Below are 15,199 nucleotides of genomic sequence, written 5' to 3' on the forward strand. Positions count from 1 at the left end.
ACTGGTTGATCTTGAGCTTCAAGTTCAGTTTTTTAACTCATAATGTGTTTTTGTAGAGCCACCAACTTTCACAAAGAGGGTTGAGAGTGCTACAGCAGTGTTGGGAAATACAGTGAAACTTCAAGGAACCATTAAAGGCTCAGCTCCCATCACTGTTAAATGGATGAAAGACTCTGAGATACTGAGAGATGATGATCCAAATATCAAGATGATGTTTGAGAACAATGTTGCTTGCTTATCGATAACAACAGTGGCCATCAGCCATGGTGGCAAGTATTCATGCCAAGCTGAGAACGAAGCGGGTCAACAAAAATGTGAAGCTACCTTGACTGTGCAAGGTCAGAAGACATCTTTGATGCAGAATTACTTATTTTAGCCTTTTTTTGTTTCTTGTGACTAAATTCTTTTATCTTAATAACTGTCTTATCCCAGAACCTGCCAGAATTGTAGAACCTGCAGAGTCCATTAGTGTGACTGCAGGGGATTCAGCCACATTGGAGTGCACGATTTCTGGAAGCCCAGAACTCAAAGTAAAATGGTTTAAAGACGGGAAGGAGATGATAAGTGGCCGAAAATATAAGATGACTCTGAAGGACAATATTGCCACCATGAAGATTCTTACGGCAGAAAGAGGAGACACTTCAGAATACAAGATGGAGGTCTCAAATAAAGTTGGGAAAGACCAGTGCACATGCTCAGTCACTGTTTTAGGTTAGCTGCTGGTTTATGCTTTTTTAACATTTGATGTTTTTCCTTGATTGAAAATATGTAAAGTATTAATTACTAATAACTTCTTACTGCTAAAATCTGTAGTTGTTGCTTATGTTTTATGACAACAAGGAAACAAAGTTAAGACACAGTTGAAACTGTCTTAATGCATTAGCTGTTTTTTCTTCAATAACCAGATCGGATAATGCCTCCAACTTTCACCAAGTCCCTGAAAAGAGTTGATGGTAATATTGGTAATGATGTCTCCATGGATTGCAAGGTGTCTGGGTCCCAACCCATGACCATAGCTTGGTTCAAAGATGACCAGGAGATCAGGCCTGGATCCAAATTCCTGCCTGAATTCAAAGACAGCTCTGCTACACTTCAAATTATTCAACTGGAGAAGGCTGACTCGGGAGTTTACAAATGCAGAGCCACCAATTCAGCGGGCTTTAAAGAAACAAGCGGCACACTTTATGTCAAAGGTTATGAACGCTTGTCTTGTGTTGTTCTTGTGTTTATTGTGTACAACCTTTGAATGATTTCATGCTAAAATGAAATGCAATTTTGTTTTGTTTATGGCCTTCAGAGCCCCCAGTGTTCACACTGAAACCAGACAACCAGGATGTTATACCCGGAACCACTATTTCCTTCAAAGCAGCCTTCACTGGAACAGCTCCTTTAGCTGTTAAGTGGTTCAGAGAAGACAAAGAGATTATAACTGGAGGCACATGTTTCATAAAGAAAGATGCCTCTTCAACTTCTTTGGAGCTTCACTCTGTGAAACCCAGTGACTCTGCTAAATACACATGCCAAGTATCCAATGATGCTGGAAAGGTGGATTGCACTGCAGTCCTCTTTGTAAAAGGTGTCAGTCTTCAGTATTTTGTGCAGCTGCATGAAAATGTCTTGACATTCTTTGCAACATCAATATCTCTTTTGATACTAATATTATGTCTTCTGTCTGATAATGAATGTTAACCTCTTCTCTCAGAACCTCCCGTGTTTGTGAGAAAGCTTGAGGCGACTAAGCTCGTCACCAGCGGTGATTCCTCCAGCCTGGAGTGCAAAGTGACGGGCAGTCCCGTCATCAGTTTTAAGTGGTTCAAGGATGAGATGGAGATTAGCTCAAGTCCTAAATACACAATCACCTTGACTGATTTAGTGGCATCTTTGGAAATAGTCAACTGCACAGTAGAGGACTGTGGAGATTATGTCTGTGTGGCATCCAGTGAGGCCGGTAGTGACCGCTGCAGCAGTACAGTTACAGTGAAAGGTTGGTTTAGGTTAAATGCATCTCTTGCACTGAAACATTATCTGAGTTCTCAGTGATTTGTTGTACACATATTTTTGCTGGAGTAAGCACTTATTGTGACTTAGAAGATCTTTTCTTTAGTTCACCAGCCCAAGTATCCATGTTGATAGTTATCCCATCAACAAGCCATGCCCCCAGGTGGATGAGGACTTGGCAGCTGATCACACCAAGACTTGCTGTTAAAGGCGTGGCTTCAAAAACGCCTTGGAAAGAATGTTGGCAGTGTGCACCTGAATAAAGAGCTGAAAAGTTGATAGTTATTAAAACAAAATGTAAACAAAAATGTGTTGCAAGAGAGGAGCATGCGCACGCCAAGCGCACCATACCCTAGGAAAACAATGATTTTGCTGGTGATGTGTTTGGAGCAACTTGTCTTGGTGTGATCAGTCGCATAGCTGAAAACACCTTGTGAAACTAATGCTGAAATGGGGCATGGCCTCTCCGTACAGTAAACAATGGGGGTGTCTTACCTGTCATTAGAGCTGAAGAAGTCATTAGAAAAGGTGTCTTCAACCTCACAATAAAAACTCCAGTGGAATCATTAATTTTGACTTTGCATTATCATATGTCATACTTGTTTAGTCCAGTGTAATGTGCTGACACGTCCGTTGTTTTCTTCTAGAGCCACCATTGTTTGTGCGTAGCTTGGAGCCCAGAGATGTGGTGAAAGGTACTGAGATGATGCTGGAGGGCCAAGTCTCTGGTTCTGCCCCTTTCACAGTGTCTTTTTATAAGAACACAAAGCTGATTAGGAATGACAAGAGACACAGGATCACTGTGAAAGATGACCTGATAGCCCTGCAGGTGCTGGCAGTAGAAGCAGGAGATGTTGGTTTGTACCAGTGTACTGTTGAGAATGAAGTGGGGAGAGCCTCCTGTGATTGTCAAGTGACACTAAAAGGTTGGTTTAGATGTTACAGACCAATCAACTTTTCTGCTGCTATTTTCTCCATATCTATATTTGTATAGCCATGCAAAGCTAGCACACAGTTCCCTCTTTGCTTGTTCTGATCTGGCAATGCTATGCATTCAGGATTTATTTCTAGTGGACCTCACAAATACATCAATATTAAGTAATGTTTTATAGTGCCCAGAATTACAAATTGTCTAAGAGGGCTTTACAATTATACAGCACACAGCAACATCTATCCCTTGACGGTGCTGAATGAACAAATGCACTCAATGTATGGGTGGTCACTGGTTTTTGCTTCTGCTCCAGAAATGTTGGTAGTTTTCTCAAAAACTCTGACAAAATTACGTTCTTGGTCATTTTTAAGATAGTGTTACATCTGAGCTGAGCCAAGGTTCACATTAGATAAATGAAACTCTACATGATTTTTCCCATGTCTCCCTTTGATCAGGAGTTTGGAAAATGTACCCAAGCAGTTTGATTGGCCCACAGTATATCGCGCTCAGCTCATCCTCAGTGAATGGTTTCCAAAATACATAGCTTGTTCTAAAGACTGAGCATTTGGGATGAAGTCTAACTTTGCAAGGCTAATATTTAGCAGATAGTTTATAGAGGAGCCAATAAGACTTATGTTAAACTTTTCCTTATAGAACCACCATCATTTGTGCAAAAGCTGGGAAACCTCAGTCCCTTGGTGGGCAGCGAGGTTTCACTACAGTGCACTCTGAAAGGCTCAGAACCTATGACGGTGTCCTGGATGAAAGACAACCATGAACTCAAAGAGGCTGAACACATTCAGATTACATATGAGAACAAGACTGCTCTGCTGCACATCACAGACTTACAGAGCAAACATGGTGGCAAATACTCTTGCCAGGCTCAGAATCAGGCTGGGAGTCAGACATGCTCCGCTGTGTTGACAGTCAAAGGTTGGTTCAGATACTCAAGAAGAGTTCTTGGTCCATCTTTACTTTTTAGTAAATCAGGTTTGGAATTCTTTACTGATTCTTTTGTTTGACATCTCAGAGCCAGCTAAGGTCACAGAGGAAGCTAAGTCTATCAGTGTGACTCAGGGGGATCCAGCCACACTGGAGGCCAGGTACTCTGGCACCAAACCACTGAAGGCCAGATGGCTAAAGGATGGCAAGGAGTTGACCTCAGGCCTGAGATATAAAGTGCACGGCACAGACACCAGCTCTGTGCTCAAGATTATTAAAACTGACAAAACTGACGGTGGTGATTACACCTTTGAGGTTTCAAATGATGTTGGCCAAAGTTCTTGCGAGGCCACGCTCACCATTCTGGGTCAGTTTTGAATTTGTATCCTAGAATATAAACTGAGTTTTATGTAATTACAAATTATGTTGAACATTACTTCTCACTCTTTTTCTCTTCTACCTACATTAGATCAAATAATTCCACCATCTTTTACACGAAAACTGAAGCAGACGGAAGGTATCAAAGGATCATTTGCACATCTGGAGTGTCTTGTATCTGGCTCCTTGCCCATAACCATACAATGGTACAAAGATGAAAAAGAGATCCAGACTAGTGAGAAACACAAATGCACATTCTTTGAGAATGTTGCTTTTCTGGAAATCTCTGATCTTGATAGTAAAGATAGCGGCAGTTATACCTGCATCGCTAAAAACAAAGCAGGAACTGTCCAGTGCTCTGGGATCTTGTTTGTGAAAGGTTTGAATATGTTTTATTTTTGTAGTATTTATCAGTCACTTGATATGTCTAAGTAAATTATAATCACGCAACTAAGAGGATCTTTTACAGGCATTTATTTGTTTCTCTTTTCCAGAACCACCTTGCATTCTCGAAAAGCCTGAATCCATGAATGTTTTGCCTGGTTCAAAGGTTCACTTTAGCGTACTTGTCTCTGGCACGCCACCACTGACCATAAAGTGGTTTAAAAACAAGAAAGAGATTTTGTCCAGTGCAGACTGCAATGTTGTCAAAGACAACACCTCAAGCTCACTGGAGCTCTTCTTTGCCAAAACCACAGATTCTGGAGACTATGTCTGTGAAATACAGAATGATGTTGGCTCCACGTCATGCCAGGCAACACTCTTTGTCAAAGGTTTTCATTCTTTATACGAAACTGTATGGCAACTCTAAAGTCTGTCTCCATCCATCTGTTCATGTTTATTTTGAGTTTAAATTTATTTATTTCTTTTGACTTCACACCAGCCCTCCAATTTCTTTAAAGCTTTTACATTGAAATCTTTGCTGCACGAAGTGACCATATAGTCTTTCCCTCTGTCCCATTGCACTCACTATAAATGGCTTTACCTCTTGTAAATTGTAAAATTGGCATAAGATAGTACAATAATTACTCCATGTAAGGAAGACCTCAGGAAGGTGCTCCATAAAGCCTAACTTGGCTTTTGCCTAAAAAGTCAAATCTAAATTTGGTTTTACATTTTGCTGAGCTGTGAGTTTTGAGCATCATTTGGATGGAGACACATGTGTTGCTCATTTATAAAGCTCAGAATTCTCCCCTCACCATCTGTCTGATAGTTACATCTGATATTTTATTTCATTTCTTAGAGCCACCTAAGTTTACACGGACCCCAGCACGTGTGTCTGTGATCCGTCCTGGTCAGAATAAAGTGTTTGAGTGCCAGGTGACCGGCACACCTGAGATAGACATGTACTGGTTCAGGGAAGGATCTGAAATCAGCCCCAGTGATCGGTACAAGATGGCCTTTGTTGACTCTGTGGCCACTCTGGAAGTTTGTGGGGCTGATACCAAAGACAGTGGGCTTTACTACTGTGAGGCTCGCAATGAAGCTGGCAGTGAGAGCTGCAGCATGGAGCTCAAGGTCAAAGGTTAGTTGTGTCAGAAGACATGGTGTTTATTGTGCAGGATATTTAAGAGTATAGAATTGATGGCACAGGTTTCCCAAGAACTGAAGAGGCCATCTTTCCTAGATTATCTGCATAAATCTTAAAAGAACTGTATTGGCATTGATTTTATTTGGAGGTTTTAATGTTTGGTTCCACCATTTTAAAAAAAATGATATATTTCACGAACAAACTGGCCTCAAATATTGCTTAAAAAGTTCAAATGCTGTCTCAGACCAGCAAGAAATTTTTTATTGAGAAACTTTGCATCTGAGAAAATGATTGGTAGATTATTTGTCTAAAAGGATTAACGCTTAATAAAATGGTCAGTGACAACATGTTTTCTCTTATTGTAGAACCGCCATCATTTATCAGAGAGCTTGTTCCAATTGATGTTGTGAAGGGCTCCAGTGCTGGTCTTGAATGTCAGGTTGCTGGGACTGCTCCGTTTGAGATAACATGGCACAAAGATGCAAAGGAGATCAAACCCAGTGCTAAACATGGTTTCTCTCAGGTGAATGGCACTGTTGGTCTAGAAGTGAACAAATGTGACACTGTAGATGTTGGTGAATACCAGTGTACCGTTGCCAATGAAGTTGGAAGCTGTACCTGTAAGACTACACTTAATCTAAAAGGTTGGTCTAATCAGAATCAGCATGTGTTTCTTTTGAGGTAATAAATGATAATTTACTTTAACATTTCATCGGTTTCCTCCAATAGAACCACCAACATTTACCAAGAGGATTGAGAACACTGCCACTGTTCTGGGTAAAATGGCAGAGTTTCAATGTATTGTGAAAGGTTCTCCCACTCTCTCTGTACAATGGCAAAAAGATGAAAGCTGGATTTTGGAGGATCCAAAGATTGAGAGAACATTTGAGAACAATGTGGTAACTCTCAGGATTTCTGCCTGTGAGGCAACACACAATGGAAAATACACCTGCCAGGTGGTAAACGAGGCAGGGCAGGATAAGTGCTTTGCTACCCTCACGGTGCAAGGTATACCTGTGCTTGTAATCTTAACTGTCAGATCTTGCCATGGTTTTAACTTGGTTGGAAATTAATGATGATTGACTTTGTTTTGCATTGTAGAGCCTCCTCAGATCACAGAGAAACCTGAGGTGATAAAGGTTACAGTCGGAGATCCAGTCAGTCTGGACTGTAAGGTTACGGGCTCCCCAGAGCTCAAAGTGAAATGGATGAAAAATGGCAGGGAGCTTCAGTCCATAAGGCAGCACAAGCTGATGTTTGAGAACAACATCAGCAGCCTAAAGATTCAGTCTGCTCAGAAAGAGGACGAAGGAGAGTACACCTTCGAGGTGGCAAACCACATCAGTAGCTGCACCTGCAAAGTCAAACTGATTGTACTAGGTTGGTGTAAAATACATCTCATATACAGCTCTTGGTGATATGTTGAACAAAGTCTAATTGCTTTCTTATTATTCTTTTGGCAACAGAACAAGTAATTGCTCCAAGCTTCATCAAACCCCTGGTAGACATGCACGAGATATTGGGCTCCTTTGTTCAGATATGTTGCAAAATATCAGGTTCCCTGCCCATCTCTGTGGAATGGCAGAAGGACGGGACCAAAATCTCTAGTGGTATAAAACACAAACTCATTCAGCAGGACAATTCTGTGTCTGTTGAAATTGAACAGCTAGAGAGATCTGACGCAGGAGTCTACTCTTGCAAACTGACCAACGCAGCGGGAAGTTGTCAATGCAGTGGATCCCTCATGGTTAAAGGTTAGACAGTGTTCTTCAACATGATGTAACGTCATGTAATCCAAACCAAAGGTAAGTACCTCTTTAACCTGGTTCATCTTGTTCTCTTCAGAACCTCCCAGCTTTGTGACACTGCCTGAGTCCCAGGCAGCTGTGCCCAATGCCACTGTACGCTTCAAAGGCACATTTAAGGGAACACCTCCCTTCACAGTCAAATGGTTCAAGGACGACACAGAGCTCATGACTGGGCCCACTTGTTTTACTGGACTGGATGGATTGTCTTGCTTCTTAGAGCTCTATTCAGTGGGTGTCACCCAGAGTGGAGTTTACTCTTGCCAAGTCAGCAATGATGCTGGCTCTGTACGCTGCAGTGCAAACTTGACAGTGAAAGGTTGGATTCACATCTTTTAATTCAACTCTTGCGTGGCTTTGTCCATCTCCCATCTGCATCACTGACTAAAACTAGTGATTCGCTGTTATATTTCGCCAGCTTCACAGCACTGTTATTGCCATCATTTTCACTGCTGCATTTTCCAATCAAGAACTGAGTGTTGCCTTTATGGTGCACCTGCATTTTCCATATCCATCAAGCCGCTGCTGCTAACCCATCATTGTCAGCTCAAATCCTCAGCTTATCTCATCTGCTCATTTCCTGCTTGTCATAAACTTCTATCTGAAATATCCCTACATGCTTTCAGCAGCTAATCTGTCTGTATTTTGGCTTTCCAGAACCACCTGAGTTTGTGCTGAAACTCCCTGCCACTAAGTTTGTGAAGCAGGGCGAGTCACTCCGACTTGAGTGCAAAGTCAGTGGCACAGCCCCTCTCAAAGTGACCTGGTACAAACATGACACCAAGGTCACAGATGGGGGCAACTACAGGACATCATTTATTGACTCGGTAGCAGTCCTCGAACTGCTGTCCACCAGCTTTGATGATGATGGAGTTTACACCTGTGAAGCTCAGAATGATGCTGGCAGTGTCAGCTGCAGCACCACACTTACCGTTAAAGGTTAGCCTCTCACTGAGTTCCTAATCATCATTATTAATAATGGTCTGACCCTCTAATGCACTGGCTGTTCAGTGTGTTGTTGAGGTTTTAGTCAAGGATTTGTTGTATTGCTTAAAGCTGGAATACGTAACATTTTGTCAGGTCCTTTAAAAAATGTATGGGGTATCGTCAAATACTCAGGCACTGTAAGTTGGTTTGAGACGCTGACCTTTTTTTTTTGCAATTGAGAAATGTTCATTTAGATGTTGAGTTGCCCCTTTTTTGGGGCAGTCAAATAAAAAAAAACATGGTGGATACACAATCCTGTACAAAACTCTAGATATTTAACTGTACTAGTTTTTGTTGTAATCTTAACCATTGTTCCAACAAATTCAAAAGTCTACTCATTTAGGTATAGTTTCTTTTATCCATCCACAACAATTTTGCCATCTTAGCTATAGATTCAGTGTACCACGACCCTATCTGGATTGTAGCTCTAAAATCCAACATACTTTCCCCCAAATTATGCCATTTTAGCTGTCTTAGTTGTTCCTTCAACAGATTTCCACAACAATTCCACTTCGACTACTTTGACTGAGGTTCCAATACACTTTTTTTAAATGTCCATCATCTTAGTTGTAGTTTCAACCAATTCCACATCAGTTCTGCCATCTCAGCTTTAGTTTAAACAAATATAATACATTACTGTAGTTTCAACAACCTTCCAAAACAACTTAGTCATCTTAGCTGTAGTTTCAGTGCACTTCCATGACCCAATCTGGATTGTACCACCAACACCCAACATCTTTTCCCCCAAATTCTTACCACTTGGACTGAAGTTCCAGCTTACTTTCTTAAACAACTGACATTTTAGTTGTAATTCCAACCAATTCCACATCAATTCTGCCATCTGAGCTCATCTCAGTGCACTTACACGACTCAACTAGTGTAACTGTGCTTCCAAGAAACGCCTCTAATAACTGAAAGCTACAGTTCCACCAAACATTCATGAGTCCCCTATCTAGACTACAGTACCAGCATACTGAAAAATCTGCCATCTTAGTTTTAGTTCCATCCATTGCAACAAAAAATCTGTCACCTGAGCTGTAGTTCCAATACATTTCTACAACAACTTCCACGATGTAAGCTATAGTTTCACTGAACATCAGCTAGTCTGCAATCTGGACTTTACTTCCAACATACTTCGATCTTCTTTGGCTGTAATTACATAAACTTTCCATAATTACTTTGCCTTCTTATCTTTAGTTTAAATTATTTTCATCGCTGCCATCTTGACTTGAGTTCAGTCCCCACCTTGGACAAAAATTCCACCAACATCACTGTAGTTCCAACAAACATTTTTATCAACTCCGCCATCTTAGCTGCGTGCCTTTTGCCACTGCAGAGCGTCACAACGCGTGAAATGTTACGGTTTCAGCTTTAAGATTTCGTCATGGTTTCCTTTTGCCGTGTATGCCAGTATAACAGTTTCCTGATCTTTTTGTAGAGCCCCCATCCTTTGTCAAAGTACCTCAGCCCATTGAAGGGCTGAAGGGTAAGGACGTGAGTCTGTACTGCGAGATGAGCGGTACAGCTCCGTTCCAGATCACCTGGTTCAAAGACAGGAAACCTCTGATGGAGAGCAGGAAGTATAAGATGGTGAGCGAGGGCAGCTCAGCCACACTGCATGTCATTGGGATAGAGTCGTCGGATGCTGGCGAATACGAATGCAAAGTGTCAAACAGTGTAGGAAGTGAGACCTGCCAGACATCGGTTAAACTCAGAGGTCAGTAGAAACTGCGATAGTCTCAAATTAAAATCATAAGTATTAGACTTAAACTACCTTGTCACCTTGCTGACTTTCCCTTTTGCGCTGTTTTTCTCCTCTCTTCAGAGCCACCGTCGTTCGTGAAGAAACTGTCAAACATGACAGTGATTCTGGGAGAGGAGGTGACCCTTGTGGCCACTGTTAAAGGGTCTGAACCCATTACTGTGTCCTGGGTTCAAGACAAGGATCACATTCTCAGGGACGGTGACAACAGGAAAATCACCTTTGAGAACAACCAGGTCGCTCTTAAAGTGTTTAAGGCCGATGCCACCACGGCAGGCAAATACACCTGCCAACTCAGAAATGATGCTGGGAGTGTGGAGTGTTTCGCTAACTTGACTGTTCTAGGTTTGTAATCATATAATTCTCTCTTTCTCTTGTTTTTTGTCCATCGTTCCCCTACAGGTTTGATTTAAAAACATTTTCTGTCCCTTCTCTGTTGATTCCAGAACCTGCAAAGATAGTGGATAAACCTGATGCTCTGAGTGTGACGGCCGGTGACATTGCCGCCCTAGAGGTCAAAGTGTGTGGAACCCCGGAGCTCAAACCCAAGTGGTTCAAGGATGGTGTTGAGCTGGCCTCTGGCAGGAAGTACAAGATCTCATTTTCGCGCATGATTTCCAGCCTGAACGTGCTCTCTGCTGAGAAATTGGACTCTGGAGAATATACATTTGAGGTCATGAACGAGGTCGGGAAGGACCTAAGTAAAATTAATCTCACTGTCTTAGGTAGGTAACTTCTTCCTACTTGGAGTTTGACATATTTTTTGACAACATTAGTGCCAATATGATACCTGAGATTTGATACCAATACCAAAATGATTTATGATATCTATCATTTTCATACCTCACTTGGTTCTTTACCAAACCTTTTTTAATTGAATTACAGAAGCAAAGATTATCGCATCTTAAATGATAAATGTTTTCTAAACATAAGCAGATATACATGAACTTTGCCTAAATTAAACCCAGTCTGAAATTGGCACATTTTTTAAAATTAAAATCGGATTTATATGATGAAAAAGTTATAGTACCTGCCAGTTTTTCATACTCAGTACAACACGTTTTGGTTTGCATCAAGGTTTTATATCCAGTCCAAATAATGACAGTACATTTACACTTGTGTAATGCACTACTGAATCCTTGCTTCTGTCCCAAACAGATAAGATCATACCTCCAACATTCACAAGGAAGTTGAAGGATTGCAGCACAGTCGTTGGAACAGCTGGAGAGATGGAGTGCAAAGTGTCGGGCTCCCCACCTTTTACCATCTCATGGTACCACGATGGGGAGGAGATACAGAGCGGGCCAAATTATGAGATTTCATTCTGCGATAACAGCTGCACGCTCAAAGTGCCCACTCTGAAGTTGCCCGACTCTGGAATGTATAAATGTAAAGCTGTCAACAAGGCAGGATCCAGTGAAACCTTGGCCTCCTTGGTTGTTAAAGGTCAGGAACTACAGACAGAAAAGAATGCCGGTTGCACTCGCTTCTTATATCAATGATTAAGTAACCCGTACAGTCCTGACATCTGAAAATCTGTCGTTTCTTTTACTTTTTTTACTATAGATATTTGAAAATAAGGAAATGTTAGATGTTGATGGATATCTATGATGGACTGTATCTCTGTAAATTTTAGGTTTGCCTATAAATGTTATGCCCATGCACTTTTATTCTGGAGGTATGCTAGATCATGACAGGACAGTTGCACAACTAGCCTGTGAAATCTATGAGGTTTTTTGTGAAACTTACTGCTTACAACAGCCTGTATCCAAGGAAACATTTACTTTTAAGGAAATTGGGTTCATTCTTCTTTGTTTATTTAATGTTGGATTTTGAGTGTAGGTTTGTGAAAAATGATTGTGCTTCTGTTTTGAACACTGACTGAGATTTCAAGCGACTGTACAGATTACAAAAAAGTCTGGTAAAAGCAGCTTTAGAAACAGCTTAGAAAAGGGCAGGCACTTTCAAAAAAAAGCTTGGCAGCTGATTAGACAAACCATCTGGCTTTCACTGTATATCATGGGTTAACTTCAACAGTAGGTAGATCAACAATAGGAACCAGATGGTAAATATAATTCTGCTGAAGTCAGTTGAGAGAAGAGAGAAAATATCTTGAAAATTCTGCTGTTTAGCTCTACTTTTGATGAAATACACCAACTAGCCATAATGTTAAAACCACTGACAGATGATGTGAAAAACAGTGATCATTTTAATACAACCAGATGTTTTCTGGAGAAACTGGCATTCATGTGGATGCTACTTGACAGGCACCACCCACCCAAACACCACTGCAGACCCCCTGCCCTCATGGCTCCAGTACTTCCTGATGCCAGTGGTCCCCCAACCAGAACAATATTCAGTGCTGCATTAAAAAAAACTACTCAGGCCCGAGTAACATAAGGAGGCGCTCAAGATGTCAACCAAGCTTCACTTCACTTGTCAGTGGTTTTAATGTTCTGGCTGATCAGTGTACTCTCCAGTTAACATAAAATGAGGCGAGAGCAGCACCTACAATAACAAATAATCACATCTTTTGCTTGTTGTTGCACTCAAACGATGCCAGCGTTTCCTCTTAGGATGCTGATTAGTTAAACCACTGTGTGTTTGGTCACAAGTGCATAGCTTGAAACCTGCCTCGCAAGGAAAAGTACTTCTATTACTTTATATCATTACATACTTTTATTCAACCATGTTTGATCTGTGTTATTCTCTGTTTGTATCCAGAGCCTCCATCTTTTGTGGTGCCACCACAGCCAGTGGAGGCCATGCCAGGCTCAAACGTGACATTCTCAGCCATGGTGAAAGGCAGCGCCCCCCTCAAACTGAAGTGGTTCAGAGGAGCAAAGGAGATATTGTCTGGACAGGGCTGTGATTTCTCTCTGAAGGATAACCAAGTTATTTTCGAGCTTTTCAACGTGGACAGGTCTCACTCTGGAGAGTACACCTGTCAGATTATTAATGATGCAGGAAAGGAAAGCTGCCCAGTTAATCTGACTGTCAAAGGTTAGTCTGACAAGAACTCACATTTTTTATTATATTTATGTACAAGAAATTAGATCCACACAACTCTTGATAAGAGACTAAAGTTGCTTTGGTATTATCATCAAAATGTCCTCATTCTAATATAAACCAAACATTATGTCTGATTGTGTCACACAGAGCCAGCAGCCTTCTCTAAGAAGCTGAAGGATGTGTCAGTTGAGAAGGGCAAACCAATAACGCTGGAGTGTACATACACTGGAACTCCTAAGATCACTGTGAACTGGTACAAAGACGGCCAGCAGATCTTTGCCTCTTACAAATATAACATCACCACGACTGAAAGCTCCTGCCTCCTGGAGTGTCTCAGCACCGATGACAAGGAGGCTGCAGGGAAATACTCCTGCGAAGTGTCCAACGATGCTGGAAAGGACACATGCGAGGCAGCCGTGTCCATCCTTGGTTAGTTCAATTTTTCATGGCTTTTCAGGGAAGCGGCTGTGCTGGTTTAGTACATTTTCATTCATTCCAGCAATTTTAAATGCACTGAGAACAATACTATATGAAATTTAGATTATTGTCCATTTTCCCTAATCTTCCCCTCAAATCTAATCAACCTACATTTGGAGTGCATTTCTAGACATTAAAAAAGACGAATACTAAACAGAAGAACTGGAAAGTCCTACCTCCAACTAAAATAAATTATTTCTGATGCAAATATACAAATAAAGCACAGTCAATAAATGTGTGTGCACCAGAACTTGCAAATACAATTTTTAAAGTTTTCATGAGTTTGTAACATACTCGATCAGTAAAAAGATCATGTGCCTTGACTTCTCGAGGTCTTCTGTGCAGTGCCTATAATGAACAGCAGGTGTCAGGCTTCAACCAAATGTTTTCAGGTGTTTTAACAGTTTGTGTTTGTCACTGCAGAGCCACCATACTTCGTCGAGTCCCTGGAGCCCATGGAGGTGACGGCAGGAGATGCTGTTTGTCTGAAGTGTCAGGTGGCGGGAACACCTGAGATCAAGGTATCCTGGTTCAAGGCCGATGGCAAAGTACGGTCCAGCCCAACATGTAAGTTAGAGTACACCAAGGGTGTCGCCTGTCTGAAGCTCAGCAAAGCCACCAAGGCCGACATCGGAGAGTACACCTGCAAGGCAGAGAACCGCATAGGCTCCGCCTCCTCCACCTGCAGACTCAGCGTGCTCGGTAAACACCTGAATTTTACTTCTTTCCATACTACAGCATTTACAACATTGTTAAATAAAGACTGTCTGTACTCAAGCACACATACCACAACGTGTTTGTGTAAATTGACTTACATACATTCCATAAATGATTACTGTAAATAACCTTCACTGTCTTGTCTTTTCCATCTCCAGAGGCCAAAACGCCACCATCCTTCCCAAAGAAAATCACCAGCCTGCAGCAGACCGAGGGTCAGGCTGTCAGGTTCGAGTGCCGTGTTGCCGGCTCTTCGCCCATCGAGGTGTCATGGCTGAGAGACGGCGAGCCTCTGAGGCAGGGAGACGAGTTCTCCATGCTGTACGATGATAACACAGCAGTGCTGCAGATCAGCCGCGGCGAGATGAGGCACTCTGGAGAGTACACCTGTGTGGCCACCAACAGCGTCGGCTCAGCCTCCTGCAGAGCCAAGCTCACTCTACAAGGTCTGAACAGTTAGGAGAGATCAGTTGATTAAATAAACATCATGATGTCTGGGTTTCCAGCAGGCTTTATGTTTTGGTTATCAACATTTAAATTGACACACTGAGGCAGAATTTCTCAACCTTGTCTGGTTGTTAAATTTAATTTACTGACTTTACTGAGGCAGGAGGTGGAAAACTATGGGCAAAAAAAACTACCTAACATAAACTTGTTGG

At 41.7% G+C, this 15,199-nt stretch overlaps 1 protein-coding gene across 1 annotated transcript in view; it reads left to right on the forward strand.

Moving 5' to 3' along the window:
• ttn.2 (titin, tandem duplicate 2) overlaps positions 1-15,199 on the forward strand; it is a 202,854-nt gene that overhangs the window by 49,848 nt on the left and 137,807 nt on the right. The window contains exons 50-74 of the mRNA XM_037110653.1: positions 57-338; positions 433-711; positions 906-1,193; positions 1,298-1,576; positions 1,703-1,984; positions 2,646-2,924; positions 3,584-3,862; positions 3,960-4,238; positions 4,341-4,628; positions 4,744-5,022; positions 5,493-5,774; positions 6,146-6,424; positions 6,510-6,788; positions 6,882-7,160; positions 7,247-7,534; positions 7,626-7,904; positions 8,243-8,524; positions 10,011-10,289; positions 10,398-10,679; positions 10,781-11,059; positions 11,493-11,780; positions 13,059-13,337; positions 13,494-13,775; positions 14,247-14,525; positions 14,699-14,986. Coding sequence (XP_036966548.1) covers positions 57-338; positions 433-711; positions 906-1,193; positions 1,298-1,576; positions 1,703-1,984; positions 2,646-2,924; positions 3,584-3,862; positions 3,960-4,238; positions 4,341-4,628; positions 4,744-5,022; positions 5,493-5,774; positions 6,146-6,424; positions 6,510-6,788; positions 6,882-7,160; positions 7,247-7,534; positions 7,626-7,904; positions 8,243-8,524; positions 10,011-10,289; positions 10,398-10,679; positions 10,781-11,059; positions 11,493-11,780; positions 13,059-13,337; positions 13,494-13,775; positions 14,247-14,525; positions 14,699-14,986 — 7,038 coding nt within the window. The remainder of the gene's footprint in view (positions 1-56; positions 339-432; positions 712-905; positions 1,194-1,297; positions 1,577-1,702; positions 1,985-2,645; positions 2,925-3,583; positions 3,863-3,959; positions 4,239-4,340; positions 4,629-4,743; positions 5,023-5,492; positions 5,775-6,145; positions 6,425-6,509; positions 6,789-6,881; positions 7,161-7,246; positions 7,535-7,625; positions 7,905-8,242; positions 8,525-10,010; positions 10,290-10,397; positions 10,680-10,780; positions 11,060-11,492; positions 11,781-13,058; positions 13,338-13,493; positions 13,776-14,246; positions 14,526-14,698; positions 14,987-15,199) is intronic.

The sequence above is a fragment of the Acanthopagrus latus genome, chromosome 9, assembly GCF_904848185.1.
Source record: "Acanthopagrus latus isolate v.2019 chromosome 9, fAcaLat1.1, whole genome shotgun sequence".
Taxonomy (NCBI): Eukaryota; Metazoa; Chordata; class Actinopteri; order Spariformes; family Sparidae; genus Acanthopagrus; species Acanthopagrus latus.